General features: G+C 40.4%; 1 protein-coding gene across 3 annotated transcripts in view; it reads left to right on the forward strand.

Moving 5' to 3' along the window:
- The first annotated feature begins 3,932 nt into the window (after positions 1-3,932).
- Positions 3,933-19,284, forward strand: part of RECK (reversion inducing cysteine rich protein with kazal motifs) — a 71,981-nt gene continuing 56,629 nt past the window's right edge. Inside the window, exons 1-4 of one of the 3 annotated variants that reach the window (XM_078061450.1) lie at positions 3,970-4,100; positions 15,651-15,709; positions 17,763-17,796; positions 18,409-18,483. In XM_078061450.1, coding sequence (XP_077917576.1) covers positions 15,693-15,709; positions 17,763-17,796; positions 18,409-18,483 — 126 coding nt within the window. In that variant the 5' untranslated portion in view covers positions 3,970-4,100; positions 15,651-15,692. Of the gene's footprint in view, positions 4,101-15,650; positions 15,710-17,762; positions 17,797-18,408; positions 18,484-19,284 lie in introns of those variants that run through there. The other 2 variants (XM_078061449.1, XM_078061451.1) reach the window with 2 other exon arrangements.

The raw sequence follows: 19,284 nt of genomic DNA on the forward strand, positions 1-19,284 counted from the left end.
AAAAAAGAAAGAAAAGAAAAAAAGAAAAAGTCTGTTTAAAACAAAACAAAAACCCAACAACAACACAAAAAACCCAAGATAGGTATAAAGAAACAGGTGGAGAGCGCCTGGGTGGCTCAGTCGTTAAGCGTCTGCCTTCGGCTCAGGTCGTGATCCCAGGGTCCTGGGATGGAGCCCCGCATCAGGCTCCCTGCTCAGTGGGAAGCCTGCTTCTCCCTCTCCCACTCCCCCTGCTTGTGTTCCCTCTCTCACTGTGTCTCTGTCAAATAAATAATTAAAATTAAAAAAAAAAAGAGACGGGTGGAATTAATTTTAATAATTTTAATAATATTTTATGTTCTTATTTTCATACTAAGTCTTTAAAATCTGGTGTCAGCACATTTCAACTTGCTATCTCTCTAGTACTCAAGAGCCACACGCGGCTAGCGGCTACCATATTAGTACACCTCGAGACTTGACTCTTCTCTCCTGGGGAGGAGATGGGAAGTCAGGTGGGAAGTAAATCCAGCCAGTGAGTTCTGTGACCCAGGTTGAAGGTTGTCCATATCTCTCATTACAGTTCTCGAGTGTTTAACATCATTCACTGTCTGTCAAGCACTGTGTTAGACATTTTAAATGTAATATCTTCCTTCATCTTCGTAAGAAGTCCAAGATAAACTTTATGTAAAGGAAAAAACTGAGACTCAGAGAAGTTAAATGACTTTGCCCAAGGTCAGACAGTTAGTTAACACAATGAACTACTAATGTAATTAACAGCTAGTTAGTGCAATTTGGACTCCGGTGTATCTTAAGCCCATGCTCTTTACACTACATCACATTGTTGCTTTCTGGCTCATGGGAAACCTAACTGCTTCTGGTGGTCTAATCAAAGGGAAACAGGAAATAAGCTATTAGCTTCATCAAAATACAGTAAGGTAATCCCAAAGTGGATGTGCTGTTTCTTCAAGCGCATTGAACATGCCTGAGACCAGTGTCAGATCACTTGCCCCCAGTGGGCAATCACCAATAGAGTGTCCAAATCCTATATGCTTCAGAGGGTACCCCCACAGGAGGGTTAATGTACCAGAGAGTTGGCCAGAAAATGCTTGGCTAAGAAGGGCCTCAGTGTCCCTATTTCTTGACTTCCCCCAGGATATAGTGTCTGGTCAGCCGTCCTTTGGTGTGGAAGGATCTCAAGTAGCTTCCATTTGGTGGTTCATCATCACAACTCAGATTTCAGCCATTCTTCTGACATGTCCGTCTCAAATAGAAATCTTGGTAGTAGAGAAATTATCTCTACTACCAGTTCCCCTCAACCTCACTGGTATAACTATATTGATTTACTTGTCCAGAGCAACTTTACTGCCATATCTCATAAGAATTACCTGGAAATAAAGTCACTTCTGATTCTATAGCTAAGAGATCTCCAAGTATTCAGGCATTCTCTTTGTGCATGAGACTCCAGGTATCACCTCTAAAGTCAACAGAGGTGCAGCCAACCACTCATGTTATTGGGGACTTAGGATCTTTGAACCGCAACTGAGCAGTCCTTTATCCCTTTCCTCCTTCAGCTGCTTCTTCAGAGTCAATGATTTCTGATGGGGCAGGTGGATAGTCTTTCCTTTAGGAATCGTTATGAGTTGAACTGTGTGTCCCTGCCTCCCCCCCAAATTCATAAGTTGAAGTCCTAACCCCCAGTACCTCAGAATGTGACCCTATTTAGAAATAGGGGTTATTGTAGATGTTATTAGTTAAGATGAGGTCATACTGGAATAGGGTGGGCCCCTAAATCAATATGACTAGTGTCCTTATAAAAAGGATAAATTTGGACACAGACACACACACAAGGAGAATTCTATGTGAAAAGGAAGGCAGAGATCAAGGTGATGTGTCTACTAGCCCAGGAGTGCCAACGACTGCCAGTAACACAGCAGAAGCTAGGAGAGAGGTATGAGTCAGATTCTCCCTCACAGCTCCCAAAAGGAACCAACACTGCCAACACTTTGATCTCAGACTTCTAGCTTCAAGAACTCTAAGACAATAAATTTCTGTTGCTTAAGCCACCCAGTTTGTAGTACTCTGTTATGGCAGCCTAGGAATCTAGTACAGGGACCCAATGGTCTAATGACCCATCTGCATGGCTTATAACAATTGGTCTACCTATTGAATTATCTTGGGAACGGTATCTATTACCTGTATGACCCCATTTTTCCATATGGAAACCTCCTTACAGGCCTCTCTATGACATTTGCTAAGGTGCACAGAGCTAAGGAGTCCAACAATCCTGTTTTGCCTGGGACTAAGGAAGTGTCTGAGACATGAGACTTTCAGTTTTAAAATCAGGACAGTTCCAAGCAAAGCAAGATGTGTTGGTCACCTTACAAAGAGCCCACTTCCTGTTCAGGTCCTTCCAGGGCACAGTTGAACCCAGAGCAACCATCTTAGTCCTCTCAGCTGAGTGGGTTACCACAGGAATTGGGGAATTCTGTGCAGAAGAGATACATATTGTGACAGAGGGGTGAAAGCACCTCAGAAGTCCAGAACTAAAGGTAAGAGGTTCTGAAAGAATGGTGGCAGAGGTGCAGGGAGGGTGTGGAGATGAAGCTGGAAAAGGTGATTGGGTCTAATGGCTAAGAACCTCTGACTCCACGTTAAATAATTGTATATCACTGTATCCTGTAAGAAGACAGGTGGCCTCTCAGACTTTGAAGCAAGAGAGTTGTCATCAGAGCAGATGTTTCAGGAAGATTATAATTTATCTATATTTTCCCTTTGTAAACTTAAAAGAGAGAGAATAGATACAAAGGGACCTAAAACACATATAAATTACAATATATGGACTTTGGAACTTGAAAAACTGTAAAAGGAAATTATGAGATAATAGGGGAAATGTAACACTGGATATTTAATAATATTAAGGAATTTTAAATTTGTAGCTGTGGTTCTACTTTTTTTAAAAGGGAGGGGAGAGGGGGCCCCCTGGGGACTCAGTGGTTAAGTGTCTGCCTTCTGCTCAGGTCATGATCTCAGGGTCCTGAGAACCCCTGCTCAGCGGGGAGTCTGCTTATCCCTCTGCCCCCCCATGCTCTCTCTCTCTCTCAAATAAATAAAATCTTTTTTTTTTTTTTTAAGGTATTAATTCAGGAACGGAGAGAGGGAGAGAGGCACTTTGATAGCCAGTGGGCCCTCTCAAACATTCCCCACAATAGCTGTAGGGGTAAAGGGTGGAGTGGGGACCTACCTCCAAATTACTCCTTAAAATCTAAACCTGACATTCAAGGCTCTCCATATCTAGATACACAACCATTCCAACACCCGCCTTTTCCTAATAGGAGTAAGTACTTTTTTTTAAAATTTTATTTTATTATGTTATGTTAATCACCATAACAGTACATCAAAGACACATACAGGCTACATGTGCCAAAGAGCTTTGGTGGTGAAATTGTCCCTCGGTCCTGTTAGGAGACCGTGTCTTCGGCAGTGCCCCTCAGATTTTAGGGGAGGTCAAGTTGACCCGAGTGCTTTCTTTGCGTGTGAGGCAGCGTCTGGGCAGAAAGGATATTAAGAGGCTCATTGAGGGTAAAGAGAAGTGAAAGGAAGAGGTCCCTTTGGTTCAGCCTTGGACTATGCCCTAGTTCTCAGGCGAACTTAGAGTGTGATCTTGGCAGGTCAGTCTCCTCTCTGAGCTTCAGTGAACCCAGCTGCAAAGCTCAGGAGGCGGTAAAGGTGTTGAAAGGGCCCTTCCAGCTCTGACACCTTCTGACCCCGCACTTGGGGAACCCTGTCTGCGGGACTCCTCAGCAGAAGCCCACGCACAGCTGGGCCTTAACAAAGAGCCGGGGTCTCGGGAATGTTCCCGCCCCCAGCAGGTTTTGGAAACTCCCAGAGGCCGAGGGGCGGGGCTTGAGAGCGCCGCAGCCAATCAATAAAGGTCCAGGCCGCCGGGGCGGGGCTTCCGCGAGCAGCGGCGGCTGCCAGGCTGGGTCCGAGCATCCCGCGGCTCCGGACCCCCGGCCCGGACATGGCGGCCGTCCCGGCCTCCCCGCGAGGCGCGCTGCTGCTTCTTCTGGCCGTGGCGGGGGTCGCGGAGGTGGCAGGGGGCCTGGCCCCTGGCAGTGCGGGTGAGTAACTGCTAGAGCAGCGGTTCGGGGCGGTCCAGGGCGGCCGCCTCAGCGCTCCAAGATGGCGCGAGGCAGGGGGCGGGGGTGCCCGCGACCCCCAGACCTGGCCCAAGTCCGGTGACCCAGGGTCCGGACGTCCCGGCAGGCGGGAGGGGGCTCTGAGACGGCACGAGCGAGGAGCCCTCTCCACCCTCGCTCTCTCCGCACCGAACGTCTGCTGCACTGGGGACGGTGACCCGGGTTCGAGGCCTTGCCCTGTCACCCACAGGACAGGGGCCCCCGTCTCGGCCCTCACCCCCACAGCGGACTCGGGTCTGCCAGAACTGGTGAAATGCCTTTGCCCAGGACGGTCGCGAGGGTTGGATGGGATTTCCGAGGTGCAGCTGCCTTACCGCCGCCCTGGCCAGTTACTGTAACTTGACCTACGGTTCAGAAAGGCAGACCTCAGGCGGCGAGCGTTGATGGGCCCCACAGCCTACCAGGTTCAAGTCTCTGAAGAGAATGGGCCCGAGCCTGCTAAATCCAATTCTGCTGCCATCCGCGGTGGGTGCGCGGTTTGTCCAAGGTAGCGCTGGGCTCTGGCGGGAGATAGATTAAAAATCAATAAACTGTTTTCTGGGGGCTGTTGGGCTTAAGGAGAGTTGTGTTTCTGCTCTTAAGGAATTAAACCAAGAATGGATAAGAAATTGTTCAGTGCTTCCCACTTTCTGGGCTTTAGGAGTTGATGCCAACTCTTGTCCCCCCGAGAGCTCTGTAGGAGGTGGGGTACAGCAGGACTCAAGCCGCTGGGATTCAAGGTAGACGTGTCCAGAGGAGATGGAAGACTGGGTGCACAGAGGGAGAGAGATGACATCCATCTAGGATGGGAGGAAAATTGAATGATCCCCCGATTGCACAAACATTAGAAGATGGCTGGGATTTACACAAGCAAAGCAGAGAAGTGCATTGCCTACAGGGAGAGACACCTAGAACAAGCAAAATCAACCCCAACAAGGTTTTAAGATAACTTAAAATGTTAAAGGTTTTGTTTGTTTGTTTTTTAAGACAATAAAGTATTTAAAGAAGGGAGAGAATTGTGTCAGGTACCTGGGATTAAATAGTTAATTGTAACTGGGTTCTAAATTTGGCTGTCAGTTAGACATCAAAGGAGAGAGAGGGAGAGAGAGAATGAGAATATGCTGTGTATACTTGGCTAAATCAGCTGACCTTTCTGGGCCCCATTTTTCTCATTAAGTTGATCTAAAGCACTTCCAAAGTTATGGTCCATGGAATACTAGTTGTCCATTCTCATCCCACAACCACTTGATTCTGTGGAGTAATTAAGAATATTTGAACAAGTTACTTAGCCTTAGTCTTTTTGTGCGTTAATATCCACATTTATTATATATAGTACCTTATGGATTTTATTGTGAGAATTAATTGAAGTAATACATGTATAGAATTTAGAATAGTGTATAGTAAGCACTGAAACGTTAACTATTAAATAAGCTTGGGAAACACTGCACATTGTACCTTTTTTTATAAATTCACGAAACATGTTAGACTCACAATAAAGGGTACAAGGATTCTTTTTACGGTAATGAAAATGTTCTTAAGTAGTTGTGATGGTTGCACAACTCTGTGAATATTTTATTTTAAAAACAACTAAACTATACACTTTAAAAGGGTGCATTTAATGGTATGTGATTGTTAATGTATAAACCGAGGCATATTAAACATTTTAAGAGTTTAAATCAAAAATTGATTTGAATCAAATAGCACCAAACAGGAAGTGACAGGAGCTAGCGGAAAGATTTTGATAGAGAAGAGGTAGAAGCAAAGCAAGGAAATTATTTGATTGGCTATAGCTTAAGTGGATGCCTTATTGGGAAAGCCTGGGTAGCTGTGATTGGTTGTCCTTAGGTTTTGATTTCTTAACCTTGAGGCATTATAGGCTTAGGTTTTTGTTTGCTTAAGTAGGCTATCAAGGCATTAAATAACCACCTCAGTCTAATGGCCTCCTTGCTTTATTAATTTAACATGATTTATATCTCAATAAAATTATTATAGAAAGAAAGAAAAGCTTGTTTGCTTATGAACTCTTTTTCTTCATGATACCTAAAGGACATTAGAAAATGCTGGGCTACATAATTTCTAAAGGCCCTTCCAGCTCTAAAAATCCATGACAACATATAGTTTGCATTGTTTGATAAAAAGAAAAATTCCAAGTTTGATCTAAAAATGAGATTTGTCCTGTGTTCTAAGTTCTAGGAAGCATTTATTACCTGGTCCTTACATAAAGGACATTGAGTAATACAATGGACAAAAGCTTCCATTGTGATTTTGTAGAAAGTGTGGGAAAAGTTCTTCAATCCTAAATAAAAATTGAGAACAGAATATTAAATTGTATTTCAGTGAAGGTCTGGCTTTTATTGCTGATCAGACAGTCTTTTTTCTCTCCAAGTCTGGGTATTCCTATATATCCCCTGGTATAAGGCTTTACTTAGAAGTCTTATCTGTTCTTAGAGATTTTTATTGCTATTACTGGGGGTGGAGGTGAGGGAATGATATTACTAGCTCAGTGATTATTATCTCTTGTGAAGTTTGGGCACACCTTCTACATTGGTGTAATGCCACTCTTCCTATCCCAGTGTACTTTCCAGTCGTAGCACCGCCTCCCCCCCCCCTCCCCCCGGCCATTTCTGATGTTCTCTTTGAAGGATGGGATGGGACCCTATGCTGTGGTCTCAGGATCTGTGTGTCATGGCATCTGATAGTAGCTCTGTTTCTATTTAAGATGTTTTGTAATGTTACAAAAAAAGGAAAGATGAGACATTAAGGGCTAAATTTCAATAAGTTGACATTTAAGGAATTATGTAATAGTCAGCCTAGAATCCTGAAAAAGAATGTAATGAATTTTAAGTTAGAAAAAGCAAACATCTATCTGGAGGAAAGTAATAAAAAGCAGATTCTCTTCCCAAAGACATATCTTGGCCCACATTGTGGAAAGAGCTAGGATTGGTGATAGACCAGATATGACAGTTTATTCTGGTATGCTGCTCAGAGTTCCTGTCTCATATCCATAGAGTTAAGCAATCTCAATAACCATACTTTTCACTGTGTGCCTCTTCTAGAAGAAAATGGGACGATGTCAAGGAGGTGGTTTTTATACACTTTAAATGTGGGTTTTTTTTTTTAAAGATTTTATTTATTTATTTGACAGAGACAGCGAGAGCAGGAACACAAGCAGGGGGAGCGGGAGAGGGAGAAGCGGGCTTCCCGCCGAGCAGGGAGCCCGATGTGGGACTCGATCCCAGGACCCTGGGATCATGACCTGAGCCAAAGGCAGACGCCTAAAGACTGAGCCACCCAGGCGCCCTAAATGTGGTTTTTAAAAGAGCAAAACATCCCACAGAGGTTTGTTTATTCAAAAAAAAGTATTGAGTGCTTGCTAGATGTTAGCCACTGTTCTAAGTACAGGATTGCTTCTCTCAAGGAGCTTACATTCTACCAGAGGAAAGATAGACAATAAACAGATGAATAAAATGATTTTTGATAGTGATAAGTATGCTGTGAAGGAAACCAGCTGATAACAGAATTGTGGGTGGTGGGGGGGGTTCTTTACATAGTGATGACAAGAGAGGCCTCTTTGGGAAGATAAAGTTCAGAAACAAAATCTGAAGACTGCAGGTCTAAGACAGGGATAGGGACCAGAAAGTGCAGAGGCCCAAAGACAAGAAGGAACCAGTATGGTTGCAACATAGTGAGCAGGAGAGTGGGCTAGGGCTAACAGTACTGAGCCTTGCAAAAAGCCACGTGAGGATTATGAATTTTATTCCTTGTGCAGAAAGAAACCAATAGACTATTATGTAAGAGATGTAAGCTTCGATTTATATTTTAGATCACTCTGGCTGCTGAATGAAAAAAAGTGATTGTAGTGGAGTAGGAGTAACAGCAGTTCGACTGGAAGAAGCCCTCTGCAGTAGGCGAAGCAGGAGATAGTGGTGATTTACAGTGAAGTGGTGGTGGAGGTAAAAGAGGAGAGATTCAGGATACCACTGATGGATCAGATGTGGGAAGTGAGGGAAGGAGAAATTAAAGATTACTTGTAGATTTTTACCTTGAGCAGTTTAGTAAAAAATGATGCCATTTACTGAAGTCTGGAAGATGGGGAGGAGCACAGATTGGAGGAAGGTTGGCAAGGTGAGCCAAGAAGAGCATCAAAAGTTCCAGTTTTGTATATGTTTAAGATGGATATTAGGAATAGCTGCTCTAGGTCCATTTCATACCTGTCAGTAATCCATTCAGCAAATATTTGTTAAGCTGTTAATAGTGCCAGATACTGTGATAGGTGCAAGGTGTAAAAGGGTAAGCAAAAACAGACATGGTCTCTGCTTTCATGGGGTTTTTTATTTAGTAGGAAATTCAGACATTAAGTATCATATATATATCTTCATTGCTAACATTATGTGGTTGTATTAGTACACATCCATTTATATTCTAAATGTGAAGAATATATCTGAGGAAAAATGTGATTTAGTTCAGTATATAGCACATAATATGATGGATGCTGTAAAGCACACAAATAACATGAAGAAGATGTCAAGAAAAGTGTAGTATTAAGAGAAACTCTCTGATCATGGAATATACCACTGGGTGCCAGACATTTATACTTTTAGATTCCTTGTTTTATAGATGGGGGGCCTACAGTGTAGAATAGACAAAGCAAAAATACTGGCTGTTAGCCTCTTTGGGGAGGACCTTGCAAGAGTCCTTTGCTTTAGTTTTTCAGAATGATGAATGTCTGGGTTATGGCTCTTTTGACCCCCTAAGGGAACAGAAACCAAGGTAGCTCAGGATTAGGGGGCTAGTATGTAACATCTAACAGGGAAGCACATAGAAATCCAAAGGTAGGAAATTCAGCAAAGCAGACCTCAGGGACTGCTGTGGGAACCAGAAAGCTGCCAGGAGCTAAAATTACTGTTAGAGATAGTCTCTCTCTACCTTCCATAGCTTCTCTATGCATCTCTTGCATTTCCCACTCTCCACCAATCAGCTTCCTCTTTTTACTCATCATTTCTGGGCTACCATGAAACTTCAGCTTCCCTAGCCACAGCTCTTCTTGACCTTATGGTTTCAGGGTCCACCACCACCTGGCTGCACACTTCTGTGCCTGAATATATGATTGGGTCCAATTTATCTTTTGACTTAGGCCAAAACCTCATATGTTGCTAAATTATGGGTTGGTCACCAAATGAAATGTGGTACTGAAGTGTTCCAGTGGGAGAAATATAACTTTTTGTACTTTTTTTCTGATAAAAATCATTGTATAATTAGGAAATTATTACTTATTAACCAATGAATACCATTTTTTGAGCTGAGCAGTATGTTAAATGGATACAAGAAGTTTACAGTCAAACTGGGAGTACCATAAGTACACACATGAAGCGATTAGAGAAGATTTAAATGTTGAAGTTGCCAGTTCTGACTAGAATATCAGGGCCTTCAATAACCAAAAAATCAATAGGGCTTAGAGTTATTGGAGAAGAAAGTCTTACTAAGAGTTGAGGTGGGATTTAAGCCTTGAAAGATGTTCTGGATTTAGGTCAGCGGGGAAAGGGCACTAAACATTTCAGTCAGAAGGCTGTGTCCAAGGTAACTGTAGGCTTTCCTTGTTAAAAAATAATAGAAGGTCAGGGAAGGTAAAGTTACAAGACTTGGAAACCCCCTTTATTAGAAGAGTGACTTCATGAGGGGTCTATCTGGCAGTCATATTGGTAATAGAATCAAATGAATATAATTGGGTGTTTTGGCACTGTAGTATAAGGCAAGCAATGGAGAAGGATATCTGTAACTTGCCAATGATTCAGAAAAGAAAAATACATCTGTCTAGATAGATAAATAAAGCAGTATGATGAAATGTTAGCAATGTTGAACCCAGGTAGTGGGTATATGGGTAGTCACTTTACTGTTTGGCTCTTCCTTAGCTGATGATATATTTTGTATAGAAACACAAGCACCATGTATTTTTAAAGGAATAAATGTAACAATGCAAGAATGTACTTTTAAGTTGAAGATGTAGTTGTCATTTAAATGTTTTAAAAGTGTCAATTTCCAGGCTGTTTTGAAAATAAAAATGTGATTAAAAGTAAGATCAGTTTTTTATTATTAAGAAGTCTTTTTTATTTAGAATGACCTTTTCCAGTATCAGCTCAGATTTAGTTTTTTTCCTCCTCAACAGTGTGAGATATACATATTCTGTTTTAGTAATTCTTTAGGAAGACATTAATTAGGGGGAATCTTTATTTTCTTTAGAAAAGAAAGCAAGAATGGCTTTTCATTAACTAAATTGAATTATAGCTTTTAGGAGGTTTCTGTGGCAAATTTCCTTTTAACTTCAAAAATCCTATAATTCTATGAATATTTTAGTTTTAGATTAGGCTATTTGTTTTCTTAAGTGCTGGTTGGTCTTAGAAGTTGCATTTTTCTCTTGTGGCTGGAGCATGTGCTTCCTGCTTACTTGCCTATCTTTAGTACACATGTGGCCCAAACTGTTAGTCCTTGATGTTTCTAATTATTGGGTAATTCTGCTTGCATATTTCTAGGTTCCACTAATACCTTCTTAAAGCCAATATACATGGCTTTTAGCAATCTCTTTGGTTTTTATTAATTTTATAATTATAGACTCTTGGAATAGGGTGCAAAATATGACACTCATCCTTATGTCTTTAATGAAGATAACACCTGAGCTTTTTATTTTCGTCATGTCAGTATCGTTTTATTTTTAACTAATTTACGTTTATCTGTTCAATTCCATTTCTTGGGCATAAGCAGAGTTTTAAACTATTTTTCTTGAAGAACAAGAAATTAGATTAGAATCAAATTATAAAAACAAAACATTTCTAGAATTAATTGTCTTCTGTAAAAACATTAGGCCTTGGAGAGTTTTTTTGCACTCTGATTGTTAAATGACCCAATTAATTCATTTTAATAGCTCTAAAAAAGACAAAGACCTTTAGTTGCCACATTAATTGCATTTGAATCCCTTCTCCCCATTCTTAATGAAGTCATGTGAATTGATGTCTATTTGTAGACTTTTATTTCTTGAAAAATGTGTTAAAGATTCTAAAAAGTTTTGTTGTTTCAAAGGAAAAAAAATGTACACCAATATAATAATGGCTAAGGTTAAGGATAGGGTATGGAAAATATAATGGAACATACATAGGTCCCCTAGCCTGTTCATGGAGTGTGGCAGCCCTCTCAAGGGAGGAAATGTACTATTAGAGAGGAATGCTCCGTTGGGAGGGGGAAGGGAGTTATTACCAGAAGACTTTGGGCTGCCCTCTGTAATCCCGTATTGTCAGAGTTATCAGAAGGCTTTTGGAAAGACTAGAAGGAAGTCAAAATGTCAACATAGGTTCTGGCAAGACAGTGGGAGTATAGATCATTTTTCTTCTTATTTTCCAAAGTTTTGGGTTTCTTAATGAAAAAAAGAATTATTTTAAAAGTTTAACTTCAGGGGTCACTACATTGTAAATTTGACCTTAACTATTAAATAGGAAAAAATGGGCTTTTATATTTATATTTTTAATAAAACTTTCTATTGTTATTGGATTTTTAATTATAACACATTTTGTTTCTGTTCTAAATAGACCTTTGCTCCAAGAAACTGTTTTTCAAAAATCCCTAGGCCCAAATCAGACTCTTGTCTGCCTGATTGTTTACTTTTTGCTAAGCTTGTGCTTATTGGGACCATATGTTATCCTGAGTTATCTTTGCTCATGATCAGCCGGATTTTTTTGCCCTCAAATGACCTTTGTGTTAGAGGATAGTAGAAAGTGGCAACTTCTTCAGCACTTCAAAAGAGCACATCATTATCGCACAAGAGAGCCTTTTTTTGGTTTTGTTTTGTTTTTCTTTTTCCTATCTGCCCTTCTCATTCTGATGAGTAATGAGACTGGGGACATAACTAGAATCTTAGCAGATGGGGGGAGCATGGTGTGGCATGGCAGGGGAGAAGGGATTTTGAGAAAGCCTCATGAGTGATTGCCCCACTTATACCCTGTTTTATGGAGAACAATTTCCAGTTTTGAACGTAGAAGGCTTGTTGGTGAGATCTAAAGAGCTCTTCGTTTATTCATCTATTCGTTCATTTTCCTCCAATACAAATCCTACCTTCAATCAAAAAAGCTCTGCTTTCATCTAATTTGTGTACTGAAATTGTATAGATTGCATTTGAGGAGATTATGTTGCAAATTTTTTATATTTTATTTATTTATTTATTTATTTTAAATATTTTATTTATTCATTTGAGACACAGAGATAGAAAGCATGAGCAGGGAGAGAGGAAGAGGGAGAGGGAGAAGCAGGCTCCCCGCTGAGCCAGGAGCCTGATGTGGGGCTCGATCCCAGGACCCCGGGATCACGACCTGAGCCGAAGGCAGACGCCCAACCATCTGAGCCACCCAGGCGCCCGCAAATTTTTTATATTTTAAACCATTGTATCAGATCCAGCTGCCTGAAATGTAATATTTTCATCTTGTCTCTTGATAGCCCCCGATCAATCCAGCTATATCTTTTTTCCAGTCAGGTACACTCTAGAATAATAACATCTCCCTGCTGTTTATTTCTATAGACCATTTATGCATTTCTTGGCCTGTAATGCTGCTTGGCAATGTTTTTCCTTTTCTCTAATTTGATGTTTCTCAAACTGGCATTCTGAAATGTTAGTAAGTGGCATGAAAAAAGTGTTCTGTGCTCTGAGAAGTCTGTCTACTTAGATCCCTTTTTGGGAGATTAGTAATGTATAAACATATTAAAGGCTTTGTGAAGTCCTGCAATAAGGAATTCTCTTTAACTTTTTTTAATCCTTCATTTCCCAGTTCTTTGAACGTGAAACGTTTTCTCCTGAGGGGTAGATATTAACAACTCATGAATAGAATACAAGTTTGAGAAACGTATTTATAGTTGCCTCCTTTCTCTGTTCTCCAAAGTGACTGCTCCACACTTCCACAGTTTCACTTCAAGCCCCCAACCCCATCTCAACCCTTTTTGTTTTCAGACCTAATCTGTGTTTCACTGAGAAAATGGAGGCCATCAACTTACCTCATAATTTATTAGTGTCCTTATATCCTTTCCTCTTGTCTAGACTTCGTTTTACCATCAGACTGTAACCTGATAAAGTCAGAACATAACATTTATTTATTTATTTTTAAGATTTTATTTGACACACAGAGAGCGAGCACAAGTAGGCAGAGCGGCAGGCAGAGGGAGAGGGAGAAGCAGACTCCCCGCTGAGCAGGAAGCCCGATGCAGCTCTATCCCAGGACCCTGGGATCACGACCCGAGCCGAAGGCAGACGTTCAACTGACTGAGCCACCCAGGCGCCCCAGAACATAACATTTATTCACTATTGCATCCCTTGCCCCAAACTCAATGCCTTTTCTTTCTTTCTTTCTTTCTTTTTTTAAGATTTTATTTATTTGAGAGAGAGCACGAGGAAGGGCAGAGGGAGAGGGAGAAGCAGACTCCCCACCGAGCAGGGAGCCTGATGCGGGACTCAATCCCAGGACCCCAGGATCATGACCTGAGCCGAAGGCAGCTGCTTAACCGACTGAGCCGCCCAGGCACCCCTCAGTGCCTTTTCTTAAACCCGTATCCCTTTCCAGCAGTCACCTCATTTCTCCAATATTCTGTTTCAACCACAACTGTGTGGTATGGAAGTTCAATTCTGGCACTAACCACCCAGAGTTAGAACAGACTCCACAAGTTAAAGGGCATGGTCCCCAACAAGACAGTACTTACCCCAGACGCCAGCCACACTTAGGCGGTCCCCAGGCCACCCACACTTTTGAACAACTGGCTATAAATCCAGGCTTCTCACGACCACCTCAAAATCAGTAATTCACTAGAATGATGCACAGAGCTCAGGGCAGCGCTCTAGTTATGATTACAGTTTTATTATAAAGGATACAAATCAGGAGGACCAGCCAAATGAAGAGACACACAGGGTGAGGTCTGGGAGGAAATACGGAGCTTTTGTGTCTTCTCCTCACGGAATCAGTGTGTATCACCCTCCTGGCACATCAGTGTCTTCACCACCTAGGAAAGGTCCACTGAGCTCCAGTATCTAGTGTTCATTGGGATTTCATCACATAGACATGATTGATTTGATTATTGGCCATATGGGTTGAACTTGATCTTCATCCCCCTGTCTTGCTAGAGGTTGGGCTGCTATCACGGAGCTCAAAGTCCCAACCTTCTAACCTTCTAATCAAATGGCTGGTCTGTCTGGCATGTCAGTCCCCATCCTGAAGCTATCTGGGGGTTGGGGGGGTGTCACCTCATTAGCATAACAAAGAAACACCTCTTACTCTAGAAATTCCAAGGGTTAGAGTCTTCCTCCCAGGAATCGGGGACAAAGGCCAACTGCAAATGGAGAAGGATTTTTCCTTCCCTTGATCCTGCATCCTTCTGTAACCATTGCTCTTTTTTTCCCCTCCCATTTCTTTTCTTCTTTTTTTTTTTTAAGATTGATTTATTTGAGAGAGAGAGAGCAGGGAAGGGGCAGAGCGGGGGAGAGAGAGAGAGAAAATCCCAAGCAGACTACCCGCTGAGCGTGGAGCCCTTCTCAGGGACTCAATCCCTGAGATCATGACCTGAGCAGAAATCAAGAGTTGGACGCTTAACTGACTGCACCACCCGGGTGCCCCTTCCCTCTCATTTCTGCCAGACTTATTGAGAGCTAATGTTTCTCGTTTATACTTCCTCACCTCTGGTTTACTCCTTAATATCATCCACTTCTAGCTCCACAGAAAGTACCCTGTGAAGGTTACCAAGTGGCCTCCTATTTAGTAAATCCATTTCCTTTTTTTGAGTCTTCAATCTAACCTGTATGTTTTGGTACATGCCACTAACTATTCCCTCTTCTGTAATGCTACTCTCTCGAGGCTGACCTACCTGTCTGACTGTTCCATCTCAGTGTCTTTTCTTGTTTCTTCCCATGTCTCAGATTTGGTGTTCTTTAGAATTTGGTGTTGGGATGACTTCTTACTAGAAACTCTCCCTGGGCTATGTCTTTCATTTCCATATATCTCCTTTATGCTGATGACTTTCAACTTGGATCTTTCAGCTTGGCTTTACCTGCAATCCAGGCTTAGATTTCTGACTTTACTGCTATTCCATCTGGATGTCCTATAGGAACCTTAAATTTAACATGTCCAAAACAAAATTCATTGCCTTTTTATCACTTAGTCATACATTATAGGTATAATAATAGAATATAGCCTATAGGGTAATTATAAGGATTGAATGAGATAATGCTTAAAGAAAACTTAGTAAAATTCTGGTACATAGAAAGTACACATGACAGTCTCCACTATTAGCCTGCAAGCTTCTTGAGGGCAGGGACCATGTGCTCAGACAACACTGTTCTTGGTTTGTAAAAGTTTGTTGAGTTAAAATGAATAATAATAATCTGTTGAATAAATATTTTGTGTAGCCATCTGATTTAGTTTAATCATCTTGTTTATTTAACAGTGGGCAACATCTGGTGTTTATTTTTTCTCCTAGGTGCACTGTGTTGTAATCATTCAAAGGATAATCAAATGTGCCATGATGTATGTGAACAGGTAAGCTTACATAATAATTGTTGAGGTTATGTAACTGTTTATTAAGTATAATTGTTTTGGAGAAATCTGCTGGACAGCACCTTAACCAAGTCATCACAGTTCACATCACCAATAATGAAACAAATTAATATGTGTCTGCTGACATAATGCACTGAAAAGAAGCACAGCATCTTAAGTAGCATTCCTGTCAAAAATATATAACCTGAATCATGAGGAAAAAATAGGGCAAACCCAGATTGAGAGATATTCCTCAAAACAACAGCCTGTACTCTTCAAAGTTGTCAGGGTTAAGAAACTTGCAGATTAAAGGGAACTACAGAGATATGACAACTAAATGCAATATACAATCTTGGATTGGATCCTGGAATTAAAAAAGGTTGCTATAAAGGACATTATTGGGATAAATTGGTGAAATTTGAATATGAACTATAATAATGAATCAATGCTATGATCCTAAATTTGGTGATTGTATTACAGTGACATAGGACAGTGTCCTTGTTCTTGGAAGATACATGCTGGGATTTGGAATGAATGATCATGTCTGTAATGAATTCTAAAATGTTTCATCAAAATAACAATAATATCTGTATATGTAGAGAGTTAAAGCAAATGTTGCAAAATTTTAATAATGAGTAACTAGATGAAGACTATGTGAGTGTTCTTGAAACTTTCCTGTAGGTTTGAATTTTTCTGATTGAGCCTTTTAAATCAAGTTCCACCGAGACACAATACCTGTTTATAAAGTCTTAACCTTCTTTCATCATCTTGGTTGTGCAGTTCTGGCCTTGGCACTTGAGAACAAATGGCCTCAAGTATCTTTTGAAGAGTTTTCAGTAATGTGGATTTTGTCACTTCCTAAAATATAGAGAGCTACCTAATTGGAATTAAAACTTCTCTCAAACAATATTATGAATTTATTTATTTATTTTTAAAGATTGTATTTATTTATTTGAGAGAGAGAGAGCCCATGCGTCCACGAGCGGAGGTGGGGGGGTGGAATGGGGGGGAGCAGGCGGTGGGGGGGAGGTGGGGTAGAGGGAGGAGGGGCAGAAGGGGAGGGGTGAGCAGACTCCTTGCTGAGTGTGGAGTGTGATGCTGGGTTAGGGGCTGGATCCCACAACCCTGAGATCACAACCTGAGCCAAAACCAAGAGTTAGCTGCTCGAACAACTGAACCACCCAGGGGCCTCTCAAACAATATTATGAATTTAGAAAGATTTTGCAAGATACTCTTTAATTATAAAACAAGACAGTGACTCAGCTCATCTGAGTACATGAATTCATGTCAAAACACTATGGCAAATTAAGTTTTCTGCAAATTTATTGTAAGAACAACAGCTTTTAAAAGCAAAAATGGCTCCTGGATGGTGTCATCATAGGGAGCTGAAGCACTGCTTTCCTGACTTTGCTTATTTGATGAATAAGTCTGGTCATTTACCCTGTAGAGTTTCTCACAATCTGAATTATGCTATTTGCAACTCCATGGTACCATTTAATATATTCCCCTTCCCTTTATATTTCTTAGTAATTGGTAGGTAGATTTAGAGCAGAGCTATCCAATAGAGCTTTCTGCAGTGATGAAAATATTCTGTATCTGTGTGATCCAGTATGGTAGCCACTAGCTACATGTGCCAAGTGAACATTTGAAATGTGTTTAGAGAGGTTGAGGAGAAAGAGAAAGAGTTTGAGGACTGAATTTTAAATTTTATTTAATCTTAATTGATTTAAGTTTAAATTTAGATAGCCACACATGGCTAACAGTAACCTAATGAGACAGGTCAAGAGGCTTGATCAGATTCAGGTTAGGTTTTGCTTTATTTTGGTTTTGTTTGTTTGTTCAGCAGGTCTTACTCATAACATTATTGTGTCTGATTGTCTCTTTTCGTAATTAACATTATAGTCATTATTGATAATTGCCTAAATGCATTAATTCACTAGTGGTTGCAAAATGGTGATATTCTAGCTCTCGTCACTTATTAACAATAGTTGGTAGTTTGGGAGAAAAAATGGCTACTAAAACTAACTGGAGATAAATCCTTTTTCATTGTCCTTAGCATTCATGGATTTCACAGTCTTGACTATTTGCAGGTAACCATGAAGTTCTATCTCATATATAATCGCTTATAATTTACTGAGACATCAAATTGTAATTGCATTAATTAAAATTCTATTTGGAAGAGAGCCAGTTAGCCTGGTGAATGAACTTGTCAGCTCCTCAGCATCTTTATTAAAAATGGCTTTGTCTCTCTTGGTATTTTATGGAAGCTTATGCCATAATGCTATTCACATATTTGTTCTTCACTAATATCAAGGGTATGACATAATCTGTTTTACATTGTTGTCAGTTGACTAAAAGTAGTTTGTAGAACAGTTTAGAATAAACTTATCTTTTTTTCTTTTCTGTTTTCTTTCTTTTTCTCCTTTGTCCTCTAACAGATTTGGTAGCGTGTTTTTTTTCCATTTTTGGTCATTAGAAAAGGGTCTAGACTTGCATATATGGACTTTCTTGATTATTTGCCAAACTAACAAACCGTTTAAGAGATGTTACCTCAGCTTAATTTAGACCTTTCCAAAGGTTTTCCATTTATAAAAGGAAGTTGGAAAATATTCTAGGCAACTGATAAGTATAGAACACAACAAATTTTACCTCTTCTTATTTCTTACAGAAAAATGCCACAAAAACTTTTTTTTTTTTGTCAGATATTCTCCTCAAAAAGTGAATCCCGACTAAAGCATCTGTTACAGCGAGCCCCAGATTATTGCCCTGAAACAATGGTAGGTCTTGTTTAACTTAACTATGGAAGCTTTTGTCTAAATGAAGCCATCTAATGAGTTAACTTCTAGATTCAGGAAAATTTTCAAAATGATTTGAGTTTGTGATCAAATTAAAATGTTAAATTTAACTAGGTATTTTAAAAAGATCATCACACAAATTGCTGGTAGAATATTATCTTTGATCTTTTATTGTTTATCCTATGATATAGATATAAAAATCATATTAAATATAAATGTATTACAGTCTTTAAATTTCATTATAACCATTTAGCTGGAATTTGGAATTTTACTCATTATTTTGATAATTTTATGAAAACCATAATAACTATATTTTATATTTATTTTGAATTTGAAAAGTTAAATTTGGGGTAAGGGGAAATGTGTGATTTCTCATTATTCCTATCTTCCCATTTTTTGGTGTACTGTAGATATATTGCTTGCCTCTCTGAATCATGTAGCTTAAAATGTCTCCAGTGCTTGGGCCATCCTCAGTGTTTGGGACACTGGTGGGCCAGGCTACGGAATATGAGCTTACATGAGACCGACTTTTTAGATGTGGTGGCTTGCATTACGTGAGGGAGGAAAAGTTGATCAAACAATTCTGACTGACACATTTGCCTTTACTTGCTCTACAGACACTTCTGTCTTTGAGCTTAGAAACAGTGATTCCAGTAAGCATCCTCAGTACCCAGACTCATCGTTAGTGCTCTCAGGTGGGAAGATGGGCAGAGAGCAAGCAATATTTTTGCATCTCAGGTTTATTTTTTCTTCCCTGAATAGCTGCTTGATACTCATGTGCTC

Source organism: Halichoerus grypus, chromosome 14 (assembly GCF_964656455.1).
Source record: "Halichoerus grypus chromosome 14, mHalGry1.hap1.1, whole genome shotgun sequence".
Taxonomy (NCBI): Eukaryota; Metazoa; Chordata; class Mammalia; order Carnivora; family Phocidae; genus Halichoerus; species Halichoerus grypus.